Source organism: Megalops cyprinoides, chromosome 20, assembly GCF_013368585.1.
Source record: "Megalops cyprinoides isolate fMegCyp1 chromosome 20, fMegCyp1.pri, whole genome shotgun sequence".
Classification (NCBI taxonomy): Eukaryota; Metazoa; Chordata; class Actinopteri; order Elopiformes; family Megalopidae; genus Megalops; species Megalops cyprinoides.
The window spans coordinates 4,833,662-4,859,100 of record NC_050602.1 but is presented as its reverse complement, the minus strand read 5'-3'; the positions used below and the strand labels follow the sequence as shown (position 1 = coordinate 4,859,100).

The 25,439-nt window shown below is 43.3% G+C and overlaps 1 protein-coding gene across 1 annotated transcript in view; it reads left to right on the top strand.

Moving 5' to 3' along the window:
* The window catches only part of LOC118795494 (collagen alpha-1(XI) chain-like), a 101,327-nt gene that overhangs the window by 49,103 nt on the left and 26,785 nt on the right, over positions 1-25,439 (top strand). The window contains exons 19-43 of the mRNA XM_036554018.1: positions 860-913; positions 1,218-1,262; positions 2,039-2,092; positions 2,188-2,232; positions 4,010-4,063; positions 4,550-4,594; positions 5,222-5,275; positions 5,646-5,690; positions 6,059-6,112; positions 6,208-6,252; positions 8,832-8,885; positions 8,994-9,101; positions 9,860-9,913; positions 12,462-12,515; positions 14,245-14,289; positions 14,457-14,510; positions 14,880-14,924; positions 16,190-16,243; positions 16,520-16,573; positions 18,839-18,892; positions 19,524-19,631; positions 21,010-21,099; positions 22,746-22,799; positions 24,258-24,365; positions 24,971-25,078. Of these exons, the coding sequence (XP_036409911.1) occupies positions 860-913; positions 1,218-1,262; positions 2,039-2,092; positions 2,188-2,232; positions 4,010-4,063; positions 4,550-4,594; positions 5,222-5,275; positions 5,646-5,690; positions 6,059-6,112; positions 6,208-6,252; positions 8,832-8,885; positions 8,994-9,101; positions 9,860-9,913; positions 12,462-12,515; positions 14,245-14,289; positions 14,457-14,510; positions 14,880-14,924; positions 16,190-16,243; positions 16,520-16,573; positions 18,839-18,892; positions 19,524-19,631; positions 21,010-21,099; positions 22,746-22,799; positions 24,258-24,365; positions 24,971-25,078 (1,539 nt within the window). The remainder of the gene's footprint in view (positions 1-859; positions 914-1,217; positions 1,263-2,038; positions 2,093-2,187; positions 2,233-4,009; positions 4,064-4,549; positions 4,595-5,221; positions 5,276-5,645; positions 5,691-6,058; positions 6,113-6,207; positions 6,253-8,831; positions 8,886-8,993; positions 9,102-9,859; positions 9,914-12,461; positions 12,516-14,244; positions 14,290-14,456; positions 14,511-14,879; positions 14,925-16,189; positions 16,244-16,519; positions 16,574-18,838; positions 18,893-19,523; positions 19,632-21,009; positions 21,100-22,745; positions 22,800-24,257; positions 24,366-24,970; positions 25,079-25,439) is intronic.

The following is a 25,439-nucleotide window of genomic DNA, read 5'->3' as shown; positions in this document are numbered from 1 at the left end:
AGGAGCAGCTAGTTACCCATGCAAGGCAATGAAAGCAAAATTGGGATGGGTGCTGAGTACTTTTCAGCTGGTCGCCCTACATACTTCTACTTAGTGAAAAAAGACTGCCTAGTAAAATAATGGTTTGGGCACCCCTGGGTGATGGCAGCTGGTAGCTACAGTTGTCCTTTCTGTATGAATCATGAAATATGGCTAGATAACTGCCATCACTGAGAAAAGAACTCAGCCATTTCTCCAGAAGTGTCCTTCAGAATACCAGAATAATCTGAGCAGCCGCTTCCGTTGGCACAATCTAAAAAATAAAGGACAAAGACTGAACTGCGATGAGTGTTAATTTGGGGTTTGAGCTGTAGAAAGAGCAAAAGGGCCTCGGATCAGAGAGGAGATATTTCCAGTCTCCGTTTCTCGTTCCTAATCCTGGCCTTGGGTAATTACAGGCCACCACTTGGCAGATTTGGCAGCTTGACATGCAAAAAGAGGGACTATAAATAGTGGTTATGATCTTAAACAATACCATAGGCCTAATTGGGAGCAATGGTAATAACACATCTCGTAAGGCCAGGGCAAAGTATAATTTGAAATGCAGCAAAGTGCCTTGATAGAATCAGTAGTTATTTGTATGAATTGCTTGTCAAAGGCAAAAAGCATCCCAGATTTGCTGTGATTATGTGTGTTTTTTTTCTTATTTTCTTCTGAGGACCCTCTGCTGAACAAAGTGTTGGGGGGGAGGGTAGGGGGTTATGTCCAGTTTCACAGACTTGTTCATGTTCTGTCTGTTCCTGTAACTTAGCATTCTTACTCTGACCTTCGACCTGTGGTCCTCTCTGTCTGTGTCGTTCTCTCTTTCACTCTGTAACAGGGTGAACTTGGACCAATAGGGCCTCCTGGACCTCCTGGAGAGGATGGGCAAAGAGTGAGTACCTCCTTCAATTATATTGAACCCATAGTCATATCCTCATGTTCTCCTTCTATTCTTATTTATATTGTCATTTTCAGTCTTATTATCATTGTCGCTTATTATTCTTATTCTCATTCTCATTCTTATTCTTACTCTCATTTTCGTTCTTGTACTCATTGTTATTCTTATCCTCATTCTTATTGTCAGTCTTATTCTCAGTCTCAATCTTATTATTCTTTTTCTCATTCGTATGCTTATTATATTCACTCTCACCATCTCATATCAACGCAATGACTGCTAATCCCCTCTGTGTTTGTAGGGAGAAGACGGAGAGATCGGGCCAAGAGGTCTTCCAGGAGAGAGCGTAAGCCTTTTTCTGTATCACATATACCTGCAAGCTCATTGGTGGGAGAGACTGGCACTGTGTCGGTTTCCACAGCCCATTTAGATGGCACTATGACACACCCTCCATGCTTACACTCAGCTGGCAGTGCAGAACAAGTACTTCTAGATTTAGGACATTTTTGTAATTAAATTATGTGCAAATGCTCTCAGGAGCAGCAATTCATGATTATTTTCTGAAAAATGCATTAATCCTATCAGAAGTTCAATAATAATCTAGTTAAAATAATGTAAGGTCTTGTCATACACTACTCTTAGCCACTTTGATTCACCAGTTTCAAAAATATTTATTTAAAATGAATGATAGCCTCAGCGTTTACAATACATCTGAGTGAGTCTTGAACCAGCTTCTATGTAGGAATAATCAGTGATAAAGATAAATTATTTTTGGATTATTGATGTTTATATGCTACTTAAATGACCAAGATAATCATATCAAAACATGTCCCTTCACACTTCAGCACAGGACATGAAAAGTACTGGCTGATATCATTCGGTTGAGTCAGGTATATTTTTGCATCACTGTATTTACAGGTTATAGACCACTAGAGGACAGGCTTAATGGATCTGTCTTTTATAGTTAAATATTTTAAAACAGCTCTCTCTATGACCAATAGCTTCAAGCAATCCAGATATTATTAGTTATTACTTTTTTTTATTTTACAGTATTTCAATGAAAAATATTTGGCTACATAATTTTAACTAGCCAAACAAACATTTTGTCTCTTTGTTCCACAGGGTCCAAGGGGGTTGCTTGGTCCAAGAGGGTCTGCTGGTCCACCTGGACAGCCTGTACGTGCATTTATGATCATCTCTCTTCATGTTGCAACCATAAACCTTAATCCAGTTGTAATTACACACCTGTCAACTGTTGTCCATTTCCACAGGGTATCGCTGGTGTAGACGGTCCTCCTGGTCCAAAAGGAAACATGGTAATTTCATTTTTTTCCTGAAGAGAACAGCTTTGCAAACCTCTTACTCATTTCACAGTGCTTAGAGGGCCAGTTACCTGAGGCCACATGGCTGCTGGTGCTGGTTTCGTCATGCTTTTAAAATCACGGTCGATTGACAGGTTTCGACCCTTTCAAACCATGTAGTGGGGAAGGTCAAAGTTCAGATGGTCCTCTGGGCACGTGCAAACTGAGGTGAATGGGTTCTTGCTGATGCAGAACCCGAAAACTCAATGTGTGCATGAGCTGCTACCAGCAGGGGGCAGCAGTGAAGTTCCTCCTTGTGGAAGTCTACAATGTAATCCTTGCTGTGCCGAGCATCATCAAATATGCAGAGTTCAGAAAAATGCAGTATCTGTGCAACCTGATGAACAATGAGGGATTAACAGCTCTTTAGCCCAAAAAGCAGATTTAAATATTCCCCTGTCCAATTTCAATATTTTTTAAATGCCAAAGAGAAACATGTGGAACAGAAAGTACTGACTGTATGACTAAAGAGCTTAAAAGTGGCAAAAGAGTCTGTACTCCGAAGACCATTCAGTTGTTTGGAAATCGTACTGAGAGAGCAAAACAGTGTGTCAAGTGTTAAAGTTACAATAAACAGCTGTAGTGAGTGTGCAGTGTAAATCAAAATGCAACATAATGTAAGAATATGGTTTCTAACAATGATTAGAAGAGTATGTTATGTTACCGGATGTTATTATGTATGAAATATAAGAGGCTGATTATTTTTCCTGTAACAGGTTATTAGTTCCCCATACACTACACATTGTTAGTTCAGAAGTTTGTCAATAAGAATTTGGATCATTAATAGGTTAGTGCCACCACTGACATCACAGTGGATTTGAACCAGAGTTTTGTTTTTTGTCTCCCTACCCTATGATTGGATGAGCTGGTGGAACATGACACCAGGGCATTCCATGCCAGAGGGATGTCTCCTGGCAACCGCTAACCATCATGCAGAACTGAAGCAAATGCCTCTGATGTAGTGTAACTGTACAGGTCATACAAGCTGCGCTGAGGCTAATTATCTCTCCAAGGCCCATGACAAGATCCTGATGGCTTGATTGGGTATTACAGGCAATGTGAGGGGAGCTAGTGATAAGGAATTGGATGATTTCAAAATGGAATGAATTGACCATGAATACACAGCACATGAGTCAGTGTGACACTCATCCTTTCTGTGGACATGATTGTCTTCTGCATTAAAAACAAAAAAAAACACTGTAGACATATTTTTGTAGAGATATGATAGGTCAGTATTATAGTAGGATTCTTGACTTGAGTGTTTTCTTTGCACTTTAATTTCTCATGACATATTCTTTTTTTTTCATTTTTGTTCGTACACGTAGTTCTTAGTTTTAGTTACCAATAAGTAGTTCTTAGTTTTAGTTACCAATTTTAGAATAGCCACCTCCCAGCTCACTTTAAGTAGCAAACCACTTTAAGTAGCAAACCAGATTAATAACATTTACTTGTTCTACATTAGCTGTATTACACAGACATCCTGTGGCACGCTAATGTGTTGTCGCTGTAATTTTCCTCATGCATCAATCTTCTTGCGGTGTCGATCCCTTGTCCAGCCATTTCACGGCCCCGGCGTGAGCTGTTCATTTAGAACAAGGAGTATTGTTTTTGGATCCAAATGGCCCATCCACACCCAGAAGCAGCACTTACTCATATTGGAAAGAGTTATGGAATACGTCGAGGAGAAAGTGCAGAGAATTGAAGGGCTTCCTTCTGCCTTTCTTCTTCATAGGGACCTCAAGGAGAGCCAGGACCAGCTGGTCAGCAGGGTATCCCCGGAACTCAAGTGAGTATCAAAATAAAAGTATTTTCAAACTTTACTCTTTTGATTTGAATCAGGTAACTCTAATGTGCGTTCTTGAGAGGAATTGCCATGACCCCAAATGGTCCGGTCTGCCTTTTCGGAACGCATTTCCTCCCGCTTTGGCCTGTTCCGGGGGCTTTCAGAGCCTATGAAAGCGTGTCTTTCACACCGGTGGAATTCCCACAGAGAAAGCCCTCACCTGGAGGGAAGCCAGAGAGGGGTATCAGGTTTCCCCTGCGCATGACAGTGCGCTACTTCCACCCCTCTCCCCCACCATCCCCTCCCCCGAAAAAGCCAGGCAGCCTGGGCCAAACCCGGCAGCACAATCGTCACTTTATTAACCAGCCGCGTCGACCCGAGGGCCCCTCCCTTACAACCCAATCCGCACATCGAGCATGCTAGTGTTAGCCTCTGTCACCTCAACGATGCACGGAGACCTCAGGGTTTTTTTTCCGCTCTGTCTTTCAGGGTCTTCCTGGTCCTCAAGGCCCCATCGGACCACCTGGAGAAAAAGTAAGTGGGCCGCAGAGTTCCCAGGATCCCCCGGGCTGCTCTCTGTTATTTCAGACAGCTTGCAGGCCGGCTCTGTAAGTGCTTTAGCAGGCTCATCACTTTCCAAGCTGTGAGTCGGAGCTGGCTGGGAGGCACACGTGCTTTCTCACACACGCACACGGATGTACCCCTGCACACACACACACACACACACACACACACACACACACACACACACACACCAGCACACACACACACAGGCACACAGTCACACATGCATACAGACCCATACTTTATGTTTAACAATATTTTACATTTTTATGTCTCTTTGTTGGCTTGCAATCATGCCAGGATAGGATAAAGTGTAGTCTGGAATTTTACAAAGCACTTTAATAGCATAAGCAGTGATCAATATGGGTTGTTTATACAAAGTATGTTCAAAAATCTCTTCCAGATTTCCTGTGTGGCTATATAAATATATATACAGAATATTTTTTGGTCTTCTGAGGACCGTAGTCTCAAAGTATTCAGGTGGGGAGCTGTATTCTGTTCCACAGGACCCGTCTGTTCCTGTACTCAACCTAGCATTCCTGCTCTGCACTTTGACCTACACTCCTCTCTCTCTCTTTCTGCCTTCTCTCTCTCCAGGGACCCCAGGGCAGAGCTGGTCTTGGTGGCTTGCCTGGCGCGGATGGGCCCCCTGTAAGTGTGCTGTTCGCATTGCTGCTGGTGTGGTAATCGCCCCGCTGTCTTTGCAGTCTCAGAGTGTTTGTCGCTTCCGCTGCAACTGTGACCGCATTCTGTGCAACCGCGATCCACGTGTTCCCATTACGCGTCTTTCTGGAGAGGTGGGGGGCCGAGTAATCGGAGAGGAGGGATAAAAGTAGGTGGGGGTGGGGTGTTCAAAGTGATGCAGAGTTTCTTTACCCAATTCCCCAAAAAGCTGCTAAGCTGAGGCCTGGGTTCTGTGTGTGTGTGTGTGTGTGTGGAACAAAAAAGCGCAGCCCAAACGGAGTGGCGGTTTGTGACGGTTATTATAATTCATTATTACGGTAAAAAATTCTTTCCACAGGGTCACCCTGGAAAAGAGGGCCCGCCTGGGGAGAAGGGAGCCGTGGTAAGTGGATTTTCCATTTCACACAGGTACTGCGTGACTCAGAACAGCCCTCAATCAGTGCAATATGGCGGCAGCCCCTGTTTAAAACAGCAGGCCCCATGTTGTGATCCGTTACGGCTGTTAGGAACAGTAAGAAAGTACATCCTAACTATAAGTGCATAGCATATTAATGAGATATGCAGCAGTTTTTTTTTGTTTTTTTTTTTTACAAAGAATGATAATTGATTCCCGACCCCTTGGAAGAAAAGAATTGCGTAGCTATTGACTGTACGGTCACCTCTCAGTGGTTTAAACTGTGGATCGTGAGGGCCCGCAGAGTCCAGCCCCCGGGTGTCTCCTAATGTGTCGATGGCTTTTTTGTTTTTCAGGGGCAGTCCGGCCCTCAAGGCCCCATCGGATATCCCGGCCCCCGTGGTGTGAAGGTACAGTCTTTTTAGAGTCTGTGTTATTCTTATGACCGTGCTGTTTTGTGGTCTTGATTTTTTCTATGGGTAACAGTGTGTCCTCTCCCAAACAGGGCACTGAAGGTGTTCGCGGCCTCAAGGGTGGAAAGGGTGAAAAGGTAAATCTACTCTATATCATTTATATATTTAAATATATATTTATAATATTATATAACTATATATACATGGAATATTTCTGTCACTTGGGAGGAAAGAATGATATCTCAGTCTTAGCACATGACATATGGAAATATCTGGAGACAGACTTGGCTTTCAGTCAGAATTGAAGCAGTCTCACTCAATTAGGCCCAAATGAACTGTGTCACATTACATCTGGAGTAGGCCCCACTCCGAGCAGCCAGAGGTATTCCAGGGGAGAATGGATATTGCGCCCGTTGCCTTTCCCCTGTTTGATTTGTTGAAATGCCTGCACCGTGGTGAACGTGCGCATTGCTGAGTTTTCCCCGGGAGTCAGTGGAAGCTGGAAGCTCCGGTGGCATTAGACAGGCCTCAGGCGGTGAGCCACACAGGCCTGGAGGGGGTGTCTGGTGGTGTGTCACCACCTTACTTATGAAGCATGCTGGGATTCAAAAGTGCCTGGCAGTTAATTCACACCGTGTGGGGAGGTTTTTGGTACGATTAATCAATTTGTGCAAGTGTTTGTGTGGGAGAATACGTGTTTATATAAGTGAGGCTTGAAATTAAATTCACACAGCTGAGAAGGCAATGAGGCAATGGGGCAATGGGGCAATGGGGGGGGGGGGGGGGGGGGGGCAGAAATATAAGTTTCTGGTTCTGTTCATGGACAACATTTGACGCTAAAAACACGGCATCGTGCGCACGGTGATATATCCATGGCTGGTTTTGAATAGTCACAGTCTAAAAAGTACCGTTGGAGGCTGGTTAAGGAAGCAGCCAGGCATGTCTTTCCTATAGACAGGATCAGAGATCAGTTAATCACAGGGCATCATCACAGATCTTTACTTAATACTGCATGTGAAGATACCTGCCAGTCCATATGGAAATAAAATATATTGTTATATACTGAGAAATATGTCATTCTGCCCAAGAATATATTGTAAATATGTGTAAAATATATTCATGCAGAGCAGAAATACGTATTTTAAACATATTGATTGAGCTAAAACTATATCTTCTGAATTATATTCTCAATATTTGTATGGAAGGTAATATCACTAATAATAAGCATTAAATAATTATAGTGAATAATCACTAAGCAACTCTATAAACCAGTCTTGAAATCTTACTATTTACTTTGCCTGTCTTGAATCAGCTTTTTGTAAGCACTAGTTCACATGCTAGTCCTGTACATGTCACGCATTATGTTCACTAAAAGGCACTGTAATCAACCTAAAGCACATTTCTTAGGTTACTGTAATGATGCTGGCCGATGCACCATACATAAAATAAACAGAAGGAAAAAAAGTACAAAAAAATCAATAAATAATTTAAATTTAAAGCATAAAACAAAGTCTGGGAAACAAGCTTGAGCAAAGCCACAGCTAACCCAACTGCTTAAAAAGTGACCGCTGTTTTCCAGCCTCACACCTGGATGTAAGAGGCTCCAAACAGACAAACAGGGATTGTTAGGCAATTGCTGGCTACTAAATATAGGCAGAAAATATACTTATCCTGTTCTAAATTAAGCTAATGAAATGCCACAGGTAGATTTTTATTTGGTGATTTAGACAATGAAGCCTCAATTAGACGTTTACTCAAATATTTACTCAAATATTCACTGGTTTATGATACAGCTAACAAGCTGCTGAGAAATGTCAGCAGATTTAAAAATGTCTGATAAGTGAAGGCATTCTTTCGCTGCTAGAATAGGTGAAGTTACATGATGCAGTGGAGTCTCTTTGCAGCCACACTGCAGTATTCTGCTAATGTTAAGCACTGCAAACATTTAGCTTACATAAAGTCACTGTTGCATTCTGCATGTGAGTACCAAGTTTAAAAGCCCATCTGCCTCAATTGTGCAGTTCCAAAATTCCACCAGCAGGTGTCTTACTTCAGTTCATACTGAATGAGGCATCTCATATATCAGACTCTGATTACAGTTAAAGGCTCTTTGCTGTAAAACCATTTTTTTTTCATTTTAGTATCATGTATATATTTTAATCCACATACTAAGGATAGGTTGTTGCGTCGTTGTATTTATTTTCTGTATATTAACGTCCATTCCCAGCAGCTTTTCTCCTTACTTCATCTTTTGACCACTAGGTGTCAGCATGTATCTGACAAAGAACAGATGTGTTCCTTTGTTTACACAACCTACCCCGGTTGTGTGCATTTTTACATTGCTTTACATCAAGGGTAATCGCAGTATTTCACAACATGCTGTATCACTGTTATTTATGGCAAAGATGTGTGTCACTGACTGTGTAGTCCTTTACTTAGAATCACAAACCCTACAATTTACCTGATGGCCATGATGCCCAGACGTAATAAAGGCATGAATCTTTGCATTGATTTTCTGAAATTACATGAAAGCTCTTTTTTGCAGAAAATCCCCCATTTGCCTTTATGTATTACCTCTGTCGTGCATTCAGGCAGTATCCCACAGGCTGAATCGATATTGGACATAAGTCCAAGTGACAGCCACTGGCAGTGACAGTGGAGTTAAGGCCTCAATAAAGGCCCCTTATATTGATCGCCGGTTCTCTTGTGCTTTCAGGGAGAGGACGGGTTCCCTGGCTTCAAGGGCGATATGGGTCTCAAAGGTGAAAGGGTGAGTGCTGACGCCCGGGTGAACCCCACCCTTGAGCATTGACGGAGGGCTTGGGGGCAGCATGTGCTCCGGCTCGGTGCCGAACCTCAATTTGCTGCGCTTCCGCAGGGCGAGTCCGGACTGTTGGGCCCTCGGGGTGAAGACGGGCCGGAGGGGCCGAAGGGACGAGCGGGCCCCAACGGAGAGTCTGGCCCCTCGGGACTGGCTGGGGAGAAGGTACAGTTTTCACACCAGCTCCTTTTACCCCTCTGTTTATGTCTCATGAGTGGGTAATGGTCTGAAAAATAACCATGAGAAAAGAAGGAATGAAAGAGGAAGTGGACCCAGCAGAGGAAACAGGGTCCTCATGGAGCTCATGGAAAATCAGACCTCTGGGAGTGTTCCAGCGGTACATGTGCCTGCAGCATTCAATCCTGCTCATGCACACTGTCACTGGAACCTGCGCCCAGTGACTCACGACATCCCTCAGGGACTCTGCTGCTGTTCGTGTCCGATGGTCTTCCTCTCTTCATTCCTCTGTGTGTGTGTGAGAGAAGTGCGAAACTGCTTACATTGGCTTCATATATGGCACCACTATCCACTCTGACTAGACAGGAGGTATTGTCATTATTGCATGGTTATTACTGTTACTGTTACTGTTACTGAGGATAATGGTGCCATGTAGGAAACCAGTGTAAGCACATTAATGCCAAAATAGTAGATATTCTTATTCCCACAGTGAAGCTTACATTTGACATATTATCCATATACTAAAGTGGAATGCGAACTGAAGCAATGTACCTCACTCAAACACAACAGTATTACCTCAAGAGAAACCTTCACCTTTTAGAGTACAGACTCTTTAACCATCATGCCACACTAATATCCATGTAGTTCTTCGTCCTTTTGTGGTATAAGGAAATGTATAGCATTACAATGCTAAGAAAGGTGTTGCAAAAGGCCATTGTGGTGATTGCTGTTTGTATGTCATTTAGGGAAAACTGGGTGTCCCAGGATTACCCGGCTACCCAGGAAGACAGGGACCAAAGGTGAGTAAGCTCAAGGGAAGCTCCCAGTGTCGTAAATATGATCAAGGTACAAAACCAAAGACATTAAATATTCTCATTCCTCAGTTATGAGCCTGATGTTAACACTATTTAAAGTACAACTCAAACAAATTAGTAATTCCCTAAAAAAAATCTTATGAAAATGGAATTTATGTGTTGTTTAATTTGCTTGTTGGGTCTTCTGACAAATTTTGGCTATTAAAGGTTGTGTCTGTGGTTGTGTCTGTGCTTCCTAGATCTTGTTGTATAGGGACTTTATTGCCTTGTTAAAGCTGATAATGTCATGTGAAGGAAGGGTAATGTTTATTAGTAATACTGAGAAAAGCGGTGAGCCGTCTATAAATAAATTCATTAACAATCTTGTACCACTAGGGGTCTCTCTTTCATCGTGTAGCACTGACAAGTGCCTAACATCATGCCCCCCTTTTCTGAGCTGAGAAAAATATAAGACTACAGCAGACCTTCCTTCCTGCAGTTCTTAATAACAACTTTGTTCCTTCCTAATCTTGTTATCTATTATTGATTAATTCTTTTTCTTTTCACTTTTCTCTTCAGTAACTTTTCCCTTATTTCAGGGTATTGTTCAAAGCTCTTTCAAAGCACCATTACTGCACAGCATCTCGCGGAAGAACAAAAATATATCACAAGGGAAATGTTGGAAGAATGGGGTTCACTGTCTGGGTGAACTGGCTGCATTTTGGCTAGATAGTGATGTGCTGTTTCCTTCTTATAATCACACTGGCTTCCTAGTGTGTCTACAGTTTACTGAGAAAGTGTCTCTCTGCCACATTCCAGGTGTGTCTGTCTCTGTTTGGGTACTCTCTCTTGTCATGTAATGACACGGTTGTCAACTGAGCATTTTTGTTGTCAGATTTTGCAAGCTTTCAGACTCTTAAGGCAGCTTGCTGTGGCCTGTGCCACTCAGAGTCTTCCTGCAAGGTGATGTCGCCCCCCTTTTTGGTCCTCCTTTTCTCAGGCTACGGGTGTGGCTGTCCCTCTCACATCCAGGCATGATGGAGCAAAATTAAACCCAGGGCAAATCGACCACCACCCGAGTCTGCCTCTGGGCTCCATGTAGGGGAGATGATAGTGTGGAAGTGTTCCCCCTCCCTTGCCCATGTGGCATACTGAAGCACTCTCACCATGAAGAGTCCTGACAGAGAGACTGCAGCCAGAAGTCGCTGTGGCTAAACCAGCTCAGTTTTCCCATCATGTGCAAGGAGATGATTTTGGGAAAATGACCCGCAAGAAAATGACACATGATAACGATAATGACAATGGCCCAATGATCGTGACAATGGCCTCTCTCTCAGACTGCAGTACCCTCTTGTGCCTTTGTTACAAAGGGGGAGGAAGTCTGCAGGAGCTAGATGTTCCGAGCCAAATCTTCATGTCCACCGTGCTCCTTTGCTGTCTCCTCAGACTTCTTGTCATCAGGTCACAGGTCAGGTCATGATGTCTTACTGGACTAGGGTGTCACGCAGACGGGATTAGTCACACAGCTGCCTGTCTAAATCCTGTGCATGTGGCTTTAAGATACCAGCACTTTTATTCACCAAGTGCTTTGTAAAAGTCCCGCCTCCATGATTTTTGAATCTTGGCCTTGCATTTTTTGGACTTGTGTAGCACTGCTTAAGTCAGTGGCAGTATTAATCAAGATTACAGTGCCTTGCATAAAAAGCATCAGCCATGTTTGCTTACATTTGGCTTGTGTAATTAGGATCAATGCATTAAATTGGTGTTTCTCTTAACGGTTGTGTACAGGAAATGAGATTAAAGGGAAAATGTAAAGCTCTGCATTGATGTCTCTGTTAATGCTTTTAATGCTGCCCGGACTAAAAGCAAGCTGGTAAGCTGTGTTTGATTCCCTCCACCAATAAGCCGAGATCAAGATTCTTCATGCTGTCTGTGAAGATGCTCATTTGGTCTGCACTGTAATAACCTACAGGGTTTATGGGATATGCGGTACCTTGTGATGGCATACTGTTTAAACTGTAGTTTTGATCAAATGTGTTTTCTTTGCTTCAGCATAGGATCTTACTGCACTACAGATTTCCCTATAATAATATTGTTTCTAGCCAAAAATAATTATGGATGGTTCACAATCGATAGAAGGGTGGCTGGATGGATTTGGGGGGAGTCGGGGTAGGGGTGGAAATACAGAGAGATTGATCTACTAAGAAATAGACAGATAATTCATGTATTGACTGAAATTGATTTAGGCTGCCTGTGACAATCTTCTGTTGATGAGCAGCGAATCACATTTACTTATTACCAAAGGTGAACATTTTTTTAATTCTTAAACTCGTGCCCTACAGAAGTTCAATTATGAGGTAACTAATGGCGAATAAAGCACGCTTTGAGTGTTGTAAAGCTCTCTGAAAGATCCGCTGTGTCTACAGTGCGTTTGGACCAGTGCAGTCTGACCAGACCTGACAGCGTCTCCTTGGTGAAAGTAAAAATTGGGAAAACCTCTCAAACTCAACCACAGCTCTAACCCTCCTCTTTAATCTTCCGCTTCGATCCGCAGGGTTCAACCGGTTTCCCCGGATTCCCAGGAGCCAATGGAGAGAAAGGAGCCAGGGTAAGAGCGATTGCTTTGTAGCCTGGTGCCTCACGTATGGAAACCCAGGCCCGCGGAACAAACTAAATAACTTTTATTGCATTATGAAAGGATTGGTACTGCGAGCTGGGGGAACAGATGCTTTAATGATCGTAAGCACAGCGATTAGCTTTCGGGTTCTCAGCCTTGGCTATTCAAATCCACTCATAGGCCTTCAATCACTGAGCAAAAAAAAGTCATATGGGCTGTGATGCTGTCTTCAGAAATGGAATATTGAGTTCAGAATGCTAACGCTAATATTCCATTGTAAGGGAATTGTTGAATAATGGGGAAAGGTTTTGATTTCATTGCTTGCAAATTAAAAAAAAAATGCCTGTTATGTTTAAAGATAATGAAGCCGTAATGTAATATATTGATTTCATGAAATTAAAGGATGTTTTTTTTGTGCCAGCACCAAAAAGGCTTTACATTATACTGTAATTTATCATGTACTCAGTCAAAACTTTCCAGCCAATTATTTCCATTGGTAGTGGAGATGGAATTAATGAAATATCAAGAAGTAATATTAATAAATTTACTGAAGTCTCCTCCCTCAGTTAAACATTCAGCTATTTTCCTGTCTTTACTTAAATGTACTGCAACCTGATGTCATCCTTCACTCATGGTTAGTTGCTGTAAAAGAAACAGTTCCAATTGAAGGATTGGAATGAAAATAAACATTTTTTTTAATTTACATCATGTAAATAATAACAGTTAAAAATGTTATATTGATCTCTTTGATCAATTTATGAGTTATTTGCATAATGTACGACACACAATTATGTGCATACTTCTGTCAATGTATCTAACTGCATCAGATGTCTTGCTGTATCCCAGAAGTCTTTGTTGAACATGCAAATGTGTAGCAAGTCAGTCCTAGTGACATATCAGTGACTCAACTTACAACTGATCTTTTTTACATGTATGTATGAACTTGAAGTAAACTGGTATATCTTTCTCCAATACAAGCTTGACAACTAACCCCGGGGAAAATATTTTGTTGGACGTGTTGTACCGAGCACACATCAAGTCAATCCCCCTTTCATGGCCGATTAATAACTGCCCATTTGTTCCAACCAAACACTTTTCCTGAGGGGGGAATGTTCCTATAGAGCCATCCCCAGGCACCTTTTGGAATCAATCTCTGATCTGATGGGGAGGGTCGGATGGGCATGGCAGGAAATGTCAGCATTCAGCGGCATGTCCATCCCTGAGCCCCAGACGTAATATAAATGGGCCTGAGATCTGCCATTTATCCCATTAACCAGCATCCCGTGGGGCAGACGCCGCTGCTCTCTGTCAAGCTGGCCGTGTCTTCCCTCAGACTTGAAGAGCCAGGGGGGTGGGGGGGGGCATGTCTGTCGATACTTTGCCCAACCATCAGCTACGAAAAAAAGATCCTTTAACTCCACTTTCTATTGTTATTATCTCTTTGAATTTGTGTTTTTTTACTGAATGTTATTGTTGCTGTTTTTGATGACTGAAGCCTTGAAGCAAATGTTTTGTTTTGATGTACGGTGTGACATGAGGGATGGCCGTGACAGACATTTAGAGGCCACGATTGATACAGTGCTTACCTGTATTTTAAGTGAGCGCTTATGATTTTGAAGCAATGTGCTAGTCCTAAAATGGGGTACTGCACCTATGTTTCTTCTGTGATGGTGAGTGGAGGATGTTTCATCTGCTATAACAACCGCTCTGTTTTTTATAGGGTGTCGCAGGCAAATCTGGGCCAAGGGGGCAAAGAGGTCCAACGGTAATAAATTTGATTCTGTTCCTTTCTATTCTGGTCCAGTCCATTCCATTTCATTTAATTCCATTCCATTCCACTCTGAATTCATCTGGACATTACCATATTATCACCCCTTGATCCACTTCCTAAACTGACTAAACTTTCTTGTTGTGCTTCTTCTAATTTTTCAGGGTCCACGTGGCGGACGAGGTGCACGAGGTCCCACTGGAAAGCCAGGCCCCAAGGTAACTAACTTCCTGTCCAAGACCTCCCTGAGTACAGTAGTTTATCCCAGTTACAGTATACCTCATGTGTATTGTCTTGATGGAGATCTGCTTATTAAGAGTCAGTAGCTTGCACCTGCACCTGATAAATTGTTCTTGTTGGATATTGAAGCTACTTCTTCTGAATTATATTGGTAGTGCTTGCATTTACTCATTTGCTGTTTTTATAGTGCAGTTGCATGTGATGTTCTCTTTAGATAAGGATGTCTTAAAATATGAGTAGCAGTAGTAATAATACTAACAAAGATATCAACATCAAAAACAACAATGACGATAGTAAGGAATGCAGCAATAACCTGGATCCGACTCTGATCTTGTGTCTTTGCGCAGGGAACTTCGGGTAACGATGGACCCCCAGGCGGCCCTGGAGAGAGAGTAAGTCCAGTGACCCACTCACTTGCCTGAGGGGAGGAGATTGACACTCAACACCGTGGCAGTTGGCTGTGGCTTAAAATGTGGGCGGAGTCCAGCGGCTCCCCACCATGTGGGGTGAGCCAGTGACTGGCAGGAGCAGGGAAGGCCAACTTAGTTAGAATTCTGCTCTGAATTCTGGTCAGTTCAATGGCAGAGCTAAGGAGGTATTGAGCAGCAATACAACATGAGCCCTGGGGCTAAAAACCAAAACAAAAAACCACCTACGCATTGTGTCCACATATGAGACATGGCTTTTTTTGGTTATGTTCTGGTTTTGGATTCCAGATCAGCTCATACATTAGGTATGATTTAGACTGCATCATGTGTGAAATTGGAGATAATGGAGAGTGTCAAGTGTTAGTTAAAAAAGGATAAACATGTTAACTAGCCCCTGCCACATCATGGGTTCGTACTCTAAGCCGACTGGGTCCCAAAAAATGCTGGCCTCGGGATGTCAGTTACGTGACCTCATTTGACTGTGCAGCTCCTCCATGTGATGTGACTGTCACCAAGGTCTAAGGGCAGGTGCAAAAAACAGAGCAGTGACAGCCGCTGCCAAAATCTCACATCATATTTACATAGAGGTGTCGGGCTTAATGGCTACAATCATGCTTGGCCATCAATGTAGTCTTCAGCAGGCAGACAGCTGGTGCTTAAATCTTGGCTTTGTGTCTCTTCAGAATTTCAGATTATTTTCCTCTGATAGTTTGATAGGCAGGGAGGGTGAAAGGAGAGTGGGTCCTTTTTTATTGAGATATTATATTGCAGTCAAAGACAACAAGACCAAGACAAGCCCTACTCAAACATGTTTGACCGAACAGAAGCTAAATGGCTCTCTATCTGCTTTTGTGCATTTGAGCATGTCACGTCAAGAAAGAAATAACAAATGGAAAAGGTCTGTAAAAGCTATTTTAGGTCCCACACTTTGCCTTTCCTAAGATTGGTTGCTGGCAAAAAAAACCCTCTGCAGATGAGAAACTAATTAAAAATCTCTCCTCGTCTGCAGTTTTACAAATCGTAAGCTCTATTCATTATAGAAAGCCCCCGAAATAGAGGTTTTTACAGGTTGCTTTACCCTTTCCCCTTCAAAGCAGTGTTCTAGCTTTTCAAGGACAGTAGTTGTTTGTTAAGATTCTATATTCTATGGCAGCAGGGGACTGGTATTGTCCATAGTATGGCCGTGCTCTTTGCATCCCCGTGTCTAATTTCTTTCCTGTGTTTCCCAGGGACCTCAAGGACCACAGGGCCCTGTTGGGTTCCCAGGACCAAAGGGGCCCCCTGTAAGTAGCCTCAATTAATACTCATTAATACTCATTTTCTGTGTCTAGCTCATATCAGCTGGTGTTCAGGTTAATCCCACTGTGTTGTGCAGTCAGATCATTGTCTTTAGGGAGAAAAAATCCTTCTGCAGTGAAATCTTTCCTAGTAGAATTTCCTGAGGATGCTTTTAGCAATGTGCTGTAACTCTGGTAGGCATGTGTACTGTATGGAAGGAACAAATAGGATGTGATTATTACAGAGAGTGACCATGTGACGCTCTGTCTCTGCAATTGTAGGGACCACCTGGAAAGGACGGGCTGCCCGGTCACCCAGGACAGCGGGGAGAGACCGTAAGTGACCAGGACCATGCCTCTTGGATGTGCCACGCCACTCATCGAACCCCTTTACCGACCAAACTGTTTAACCAACCACATCCATATTCATCAGATCAGTGTCTGTGAATGATATCTGGGGGGCTTAGCTTGCTTGGTGAACATTTCTCCCCTGTGCTGCATGACAGTCAAACAGCCAACCTGACCACCTTCAGTACAGCAGAAATCCATTTGTTTGTGACCACGTGTCACACAGTCATCAGCGGCCATGCATCCAAACCCCAGTCAGCTGGCCCAACCTAGGGATACCAACACTGCGGCAGCAACTAAGAGGTTAAATCGAATCTCCTAATGAGATGATGTTCTAGGTGTATAGGTGTCCTTGCAGCTGTAGGTCAATTGGAGACTGTCTTAAAGAGCACTGCTGGGGCTTGCTGTTTCCAGGATCAGTAATTTACCATGGCGTCATTATTTCATGTTTATCTAATCAGAGCTGTGAGTTCGAAACCTTCTGGAAAAAGATGAAAATTACTGAACCCCTGGGAAAATCTGTGGTTGGCTGCGCTGGGCACAGATCAAGTCAGGGGTTCTTACCAGGCCAACAATTTAATTCCTGGAACCTCCAACCAATGAAAGAATAGATGAAGGAATGAATAACATCTCTGTAGTGCTTTCAAAGGATCTCAAAAGCAACTTACAGTATAGAGTGTGCTTATCTCACACACAATCTGTTAGTAACCAACCCCTCTCCCTGGCTTTCATGTCTTCATAGAGCAACCTGAGGTGCGCCTCCTTTTTGATGTAATATTTAGGGCCTAACGTGTCTGATGAGGAGAGAGCCTCTCAGCACTGCATCCTGCTCCACGCCCTCACTCCTCCGCTTTATCTCTTCCGAGCTCGACAGGCGTGTTGCCAATAACATCCCCCGACCCGGAGAAAAATCCAGCTCACTCATTGTTGCTGTTGTTTATTATTTTTCTTTTGGAAACAATAGTCATGCTGAATGAAAGGTCACACACTGATGAAAGAACACTCGCTGTGTCTGGTGGACCACTGGGTGATATAGCAACAGTGGTGCTGACCAGAACCTTCTGATGCATGTTTTCTTATATACGCAGCCTATTTTGACATGTGTATGTATTTGACATGTCTTGGCAGAAACATTCCTAACCTTCTTCTATTAGACATTCATTGTAATGAACATTTGGTATTCATTGTAATGAACATATGGTAAATGCGTGTAAACTCAAGTGAAGATGAAGTTTAGAGGGTCAAGCTTTCAACAGAGATGGTCTTGTATACCATAGCATCAGTTCTATCTGACCATTGTGACCAGTTTTTTTATCTGCCTTTTTGCACGCCGTTGGTCCAACATTTCCAAAGCTCACACTAAAAGCTTTAATAAAGTCCTGAAATATGTAAGGAGTTCTCTGACAGCCTTCCCTCTCCCAAACGATGTGTTAGCCTCAGGACCAGCACATCCCATTTCCTGCATGCTAACGAGGCACCAGATCAATGTTTATAACATCTAATTTATTTGGCGGCAAACGACTTAACAAGCCTCGGATATCAGAATCGATCAAAGCCGTGAAATGCCATCAGGCATGAAATGGTGTGGGCTTTACTGGTGAGGGATGATTTTGGTCTGAAATATGATTTAACAGTGCTTTATGATTTAAGTGCTCAGCTAGACCCCAACTAGAAACCTTCCATCTGTGGCAGTGTTTCATACATAGTTCTGAGAAATGACCGTGGACAAGCGTTGCATCATTTGACATGTTCTGATGTCCACACAAGATAGTCACTAAAATAAATGTAATATACTTTGCAAGAATCAAATTATGGGATGGAGTTTAAGGAGGTTTCTCAAATGTCTTATACAGAGACATAGGTGTAATTTTGTCATGGTTTGTGCAACTGCTGAATAAAACAACTGAATACTATTGTTGTACCCTGAAACTGATTCAGACTGCTACAGAACTGCTTGAGTTAATGGATGAAATATGGATGGATGATGAATGAAATGGGTAGACTCAAAAAATCATCAAGATGTGTGTCTTTATATGCATATAGCTTAAACACATCAGCATTAGTTTAATCTGAGCATGCTTAGAAAATGTTTTGATTCAGAGTAAGGGTTAATTCCAGATGTAATTAAAATTATGTGGTCAGTTTTGGGATTATGGGGATTTTGGGAAATTTAACAGACTTCCTTGCCTGTTAAATGCCCAGCAAGATCTTTACTTCAATATTCTGTATTAATCTTTTATCGGCTTTTCCCAGGGTTTCCAAGGAAAAACTGGTCCACCAGGCCCTGGAGGAGTGGTAGGCCCTCAGGTAAGACTATCTCCCACCGTATAACATCACCTCATTGCAAGGTCTGTGTGCACAATATAAGCCAAGGCCACTACTGCATTACACTGACCTGAAACAGTCCATTAGCATGGAAACTACCACAAATGTTGTGTCCTACTTTATGAGGTGAAGTAATAGAAGTTGGAAAAGACTGTACCTTTATATCTTACAATGTTGTGCTGTAAAAAAACCTAAGAGGTAGCAAGAGCCACCTCATTAATTTAAATTGCCTCATGTCGATCGTTGGCTATGCTTTTTAAGACCATCCCTTTGTTAATTAGACCAAGATTCTAAACTAACCGCAATGCCTTTTGTCCTGAAATTTAAGCAAGTTTTTTTTTTGTATTTTTTTCCAGTAGTGTTGTTTAATTTCAGACATTACTGAATATATTTCTATAACTAATGGAGAAAACAGAGCACTTGTTAAATTTGTTGAGATTAAACTCTTAACATTGTGATGAAATTGTATATATGCCTTCACTGCACAGTAGGGAATGTGTTGTATTTTTCGCATAAACTTAACTCTCTTTTACCCTTTGTTGATATGCTTGCTGTGCTTTGCTGGTATTCATACCTCAGTTTCAAATAATGCTGTATCGGGGTGGTCCAACAGGGTCCAACTGGAGAGACAGGTCCTATTGGGGAGAGAGGTCATCCTGGCTCCCCAGGTCCCCCTGGAGAGCAGGGTCTTCCTGGAGCTGCTGGGAAAGAGGGAGCAAAGGTATGTTCCTCCTGACTTTCTCTGTCCTGACCTGGAGCATACAGATATATGCTAAAGCTAATGTTATCAAACCAGCTGCACCCTAACTAGCTGAGAACAAATGCAATCTAAAGTAAATGTTAAAGTAAATGCCAACATGTCTGATCATCTTCTGTAAATGTGAAGTATGTGTTCAGCATATGATTTTATTCTACAGTCACATTCAATTCAGCAAATTGGGATGCCAAACCTGGCATATATTACCTGGTATATATTATGTTATATTATATTATATTATATTATATTACATTAATATTTGATACATAAAGATATATAGGGGGAGTTTTCATGTCCAGTTTGGCATTTGCTTTGAGGATGGTTTCATTGATCACAATGCCCCTACTCCTGATTTGCATGTCATTAAAATACTGCATAAAATGAGATTATCATGGCATTACCTTTAAAATATATTTCTGTCTCAAAAAACTGGAGAGTGCAATGTCAGAGGAAAATTACCTGCTGCATCTTACTTGGGTTTTACTGACTGCACATTTGCAAAAGATGGTGGATTGATTGAAATTACTACAATGCAATACAAAATTAAACAGGAATCATGAATTATTCAATCATGAATAAAGTAGTTGATGATTGTATTGTTGTGCATCCTATAGATCACCCTGTGCTGCTCACATAAGTATTGTTTCTCGTGACCTCCCTTCAGAGTGAGTGCTCCAGCTGGGTTAATCTATTATTACATCATTTATACTCCATTGTCAGATTTGCATACACAATTTGATTGACTGGAGCCCCAAGATCAGTGATGCTCATTAATGTCAGTATCCCTTCTATCAGCAGCAAGAGTAGTGGCACATATTCATATTTATAAATGGATAATTAACAGTGTGATGGCGAGTAACGATTTTAGATGGCTCAATATGAGGAAGTTTAATTCACGTATCCCAGTATCATTGCATCTTTTCCTATTAGTCCTCTAAGTATAAAAGGCAATGCAATCGTTGGCAGACATTTTTGATTGTGTTCTTCAGTTTGTGGTTTGTTTTAATGAATGGAGGCAGAGTAGCAGTGTCTTAATGTTGTGTTTCCTGTTTTTTTTTTTCCTGGTTGGATTGTCTGTCATTCTGCAATTTAAGTGCATGTTTTTTTCATACATTTAATTCATAACAAGCCATAGCCACACAGCTGCCCTGTAAGGACAATCTAAGATTGAAACCAAGCAATTGAACAGGTGTGGGTATTTCAAGATGTCTGCTATCCCCAAAATGGCCACTGTGTTTCAGAGTAACCATTCCCGTTGCTTCCCTTCTGGACCTGGTCCCACGTCCATCCTCTTGTCACACCCAGGTGGACTCTGCTCACACTGTCCTATCTGTCCCTTTAGGGTGACCCAGGTCCTCAGGGAGGCCCCGGAAAAGATGGCCCCGCTGGTCTGAGAGGATTCCCCGGAGAGAGGGGTCTTCCTGGAGCCATGGTAAGACTTTTTCCCCCAAAAACAGCCCTATCAAAAAAGCATGCATGCTCATCCAGAAGGCGTTCTTCCCCATCAAAAGAATGCTTATATGTGCCTTGACTTCATCTGATACATAGAGGGCGCTCACATACACTAAGAAGTGACTCACCCACAATCTGAGCCCGCCCAACAGGACAACTGCTGGCATGTGGCAGCTTACCATTCTTACATGACATATAAGTCATTACAAAAGCATTCTGGTGTTACATGGAAACCCACTTTACTCTTTCTAGAGAAATGCACTGGAATGTGGAATACAAAATTTCAGTTTCAGTTCATATGTATGCATAAATACATTACACAAATATTTTGAGGCTATTATAACATGAAAAAAGCCAGGTTCCCTGAATGGCTGGTGCCACTTTCTAATTTGAACTCAATTACAGTTCTCTTGTGCTGCTCCGCTGTGCAATCGGATGTTGTTGCTGCTACCTATTAGAATGGCGGACAGGTGTTTGATTTCACCTCAGTGAGCCCCCAAGGTCAGAGTCATGGCTAGGCAGCACTGATTGTTCTGAGTCACGGTAATTTACCGCTGCGAGGCTTCATTACCGCGACCTGCCCGTGCGGCGTGTCTTCGAGGAGCCGACCTTCCCGGCGCTCCACGTTTAATGTCTGGCAAGATGGGAGGAGGGAGGGGAAGAGCTTTGAGGGGCAGTACACAGGCCTATAAACATACGAGCTCAGTAGCCATGAGTTGGAGTCCATCCAAGCACTTTACATATGTATGCTACCAAAAGGGACTGCAGGGGTGAGAGATCCTGTTAAGGCACCCCCAACATCCCAACATCCCCACCCCAGCTCTGATACTCCATCTGCCCATAAATTACTTATCACTGTGGAAAGATGCCGGGGCAGCACTGTGCAACAAGCTGTCGTTTGGCTTCCTTTCTTTTTTATGGGTGGAGACTGAAGGTGGTGAGAACAGACAGCCGCTCTTGGTTCTGTCACATCGCAACAGAACGAATGGGTCCCATCCCAAATGTAAATCAGTATTGCGGTGCTCCAGCTCTTATGGGTTCCCCATGTGGGAAGGCTGGCCCAAATCACAGGTGAAGGGGAGGAAGCAGAGCTTCAGAGGGAGAGTGAGTCAGCATCTGGAGAGGAAGTGGCCGTGGCGGTCTTAAGAGTGCTGGGACAATCAGTGGACAGCAAAACGGTGTCTGGTCTGAAAGAAGGGCGCTCAGGGCCATCCTCTGACAAACTGACAAGAGTCAGATGCTTAGCTGTCGTTTATCAAGAAAATTCAGTTGGATCCTGAAATAGATCAGACTCTTTCTATAAAAAGTGAATAAATTTCAGAAAATTTCCTCCTCCAGAAAGTCATAAGCTTGACGATCTGCGCGCACGGCAAGTCAGTGGAATTTTGGGGTCTGATTAACAAATGCCTGTTACGCCAAACTGAGCCTTTTCCTCAGCCTTATTGCTTAGAATTAGGACAGCCCTACATGTCTTTGAAAGCATTAAATTCCTATCTAGTCCAAAATGGCCATGTTCTTGTATGCTGCATTTAGATCCTAATTGCAGATTGAATTTAGCAGATGTGATGACGATGGTCCAGCGGTGTCGTTTCCCTCCATTTGAATGTTTTTCTGCTCTCTTTCCAGGGTCCAGCTGGCTTGAAGGGAGGAGAGGGTCCACAGGGTCCACCCGGCCCCATTGTAAGTGTCCTGTTGCCATGGCAACCCACCGAACAGCCACTTCATCAGAGCGATGCTCTGGCTTTGTAGGGAAATTGTGAAACTCCAACAGCGGAAAACAGACAGGTTGCTCCAGGTGTGACAGCTGATCATTCCAGAATCACCTTTCCCACCCCCCCTGGGGTGAGAGTGTTGCTCTGCCTGTCCAGTGTATGGGCGGGTACTGTGAGGTTGCCACATTACGCGGAGTGTGAGACAATGTCATACTGGGCGGCAGGAATCTGCTGGCTCTCTGTGCCTCTAGGTTAACTTGGAAATGAACAAGCCCAAAAAAATGGGCTTTCTTCAGAACTGTAAGAGGTTTGTTTGGGCATATCTGTGTGTGTGTGTGTCTGTGTATGTGTGTGTGTGTGTGTGTGTGTGTGTGTGTGTGTGTGTGTGTTTGTTAGGGGTGGCAGGGAATTGTTTTCCCAGCCTCTGGGTGCAATTCCTGTATATGCTCGGTTTTTTTGGGAGATCTGCTGGAACCTGCAATGACAAATGCGAGCGCTAGAGGGCACTTGATTACCCTCCAACAATGTGCGAGTGCCTTCTGAGAGGCCATCTCTTCCAGGACGAATAAGGTAGCTGAGCTGTAATTGCTATTTCTTGACATTTCAACCTCTCTAGCTGCCAGGAAGGAATTAATGCAATTCACAAAGGTTCAACCTCTTTAAGTCTCTCCAGGTTTAAATGGCAGTTAGGCGCTCTCCCTCTTTCCTTTTCACAGGAACAGAGGTGCTCCGTTCTCATATAATGGCTCTTTGCTAAGACTGACAGCCTAATGCTGATCTAAGAAACACAGTGTGGACTGTGTTATTTTATACAGTGTGCGTGATTCAGGAGACCTCAGATGTCATTAGTGATATGAAGCTATGAATAGGGCCACAATGGAGTAAGCGATCGCAAACGTACCATTCCCTTTGGCACATTCTGCTTGTCGCTGAGGTTCTGCACCATTGAGCAGGTTGCATATCAGGTTGCATGAAAAACATTATTTCTGTTTTGTTTTTTTTTAATCGGTGTCCTGCTGGCAGGCGAGAGCTGGGTCTTGAGTCAGTGCGTGCGGTCGGTGTGTTGCCGAGGCGTCGCTCTGGCGCTATGCCCCGAGGTCTGTGTCAGAAGAGATATCTGTTCTGGGATCAGCAGCGGAGCACCAGGTGGCGGCTTGAGAGGCAGATGTGATTCTGACTCACGGACTTGAGCGGGCCGTTTGATGGTCTCCCACGGGCCATTTCTTAGTGTGTGAATGGATGTTTGTGTGTGTGTGTGTTGGCGGGCTAACTGTCACTTGTTGTTTCACTTCACCCACATTTAAGCCTGGGTCATTAGCCATTAGGACAGGCCATTAGCTGTACCAATTATCTCACTTCATTAGCCCTTTCAATGAAAGACCAAAAGCGTGTGCGATGGTTGATTTTCCCCCCTTCTCTGTCATAGGGATCTCCTGGAGAAAGAGGTGCTGCCGGACCAGCAGGACCCATTGGTCTGTCTGGCCGCACAGGACCTCAAGGTCCCCCGGGCCCAGCTGGAGAGAAGGGCGGCCCTGTGAGTACTGCCCTCTGTGTTCAACACCAACAGCAGCAGTCACATTTCCTTATTGGCTCACCTGCTTTTCACTCACCAATGAGAAGTGGGCCCTTACACCCTGACCCCTCCTTCCTGCTGGGGCTGTTTGTCTCATGTTTCTGTTTGACCTCAGCGTGACTGATGTGTCATTGAGTTTTTCACTTCATTGAAGGAGGAAGCTTATGACTCATAAGTAGACGAATACAAAATAAAATGAGTAAAACAATTAGGTGCATCAGTTGTTCCATTATTCATACAGAAGAATATGACTTGGAAATCAGAGACCCTTGGGATGTATTATTGTGTAGCTTGTACCAGCCACTGGTGCTAGATTAGCCACTTAAAAAACATCACAGTGTAATAACCTTGAACCATGCATATTCATTTGTGTAATATTGTTGGGTGGTTGCACATTAAGCCCAAAACATGTGCTTTTACTAACATGCTTTCCATCAGCCTCGAGTGCCCAAATGGCTGTGGAAATGGGTGGCTGTATTGAGCAGAATGATTTTGCCGTGAGGGTGGTAATGTGCCGTTCCCCTGCCTACTTACGATGTGACATTCATTTCATTATCATCGTTCAGGGTGAAAGAGGCCCTCAGGGACCAGCAGGCCGTGATGGCGTCCAAGGGCCGGTCGGTCTGCCTGGCCCGGCTGGACCTCAAGGACCACCTGGAGAGGATGGTGACAAGGTGAGACCGAATCCTCCAGGGCACGCACCCAGCCTGAGAACGGCTTGGCGGAACCGCTTCTGTACGGAGCAGGGGGAAAAAAAAGAAACACACTTCTACGATCAATCATCATCACAGTTCTACACTCGGACCATCTGCACCATAGATACACACTCCTCTGCCATCCATCATCATAACCAAATGTGACATAAAATCTCATTAGCAGAGGTATAAAAATGAAACGATGCTGGCGTTCTATCCTCTGTCTTCATGTTATGAGCTGCGTGAAATATGGTCAACAACTGATTCGCCAGAGACACGTAGCTGTATTGGCCTGTGTTGGTTTATTACAGCCCAAGGCCAGGAAAAAGAGAAAAAAAAA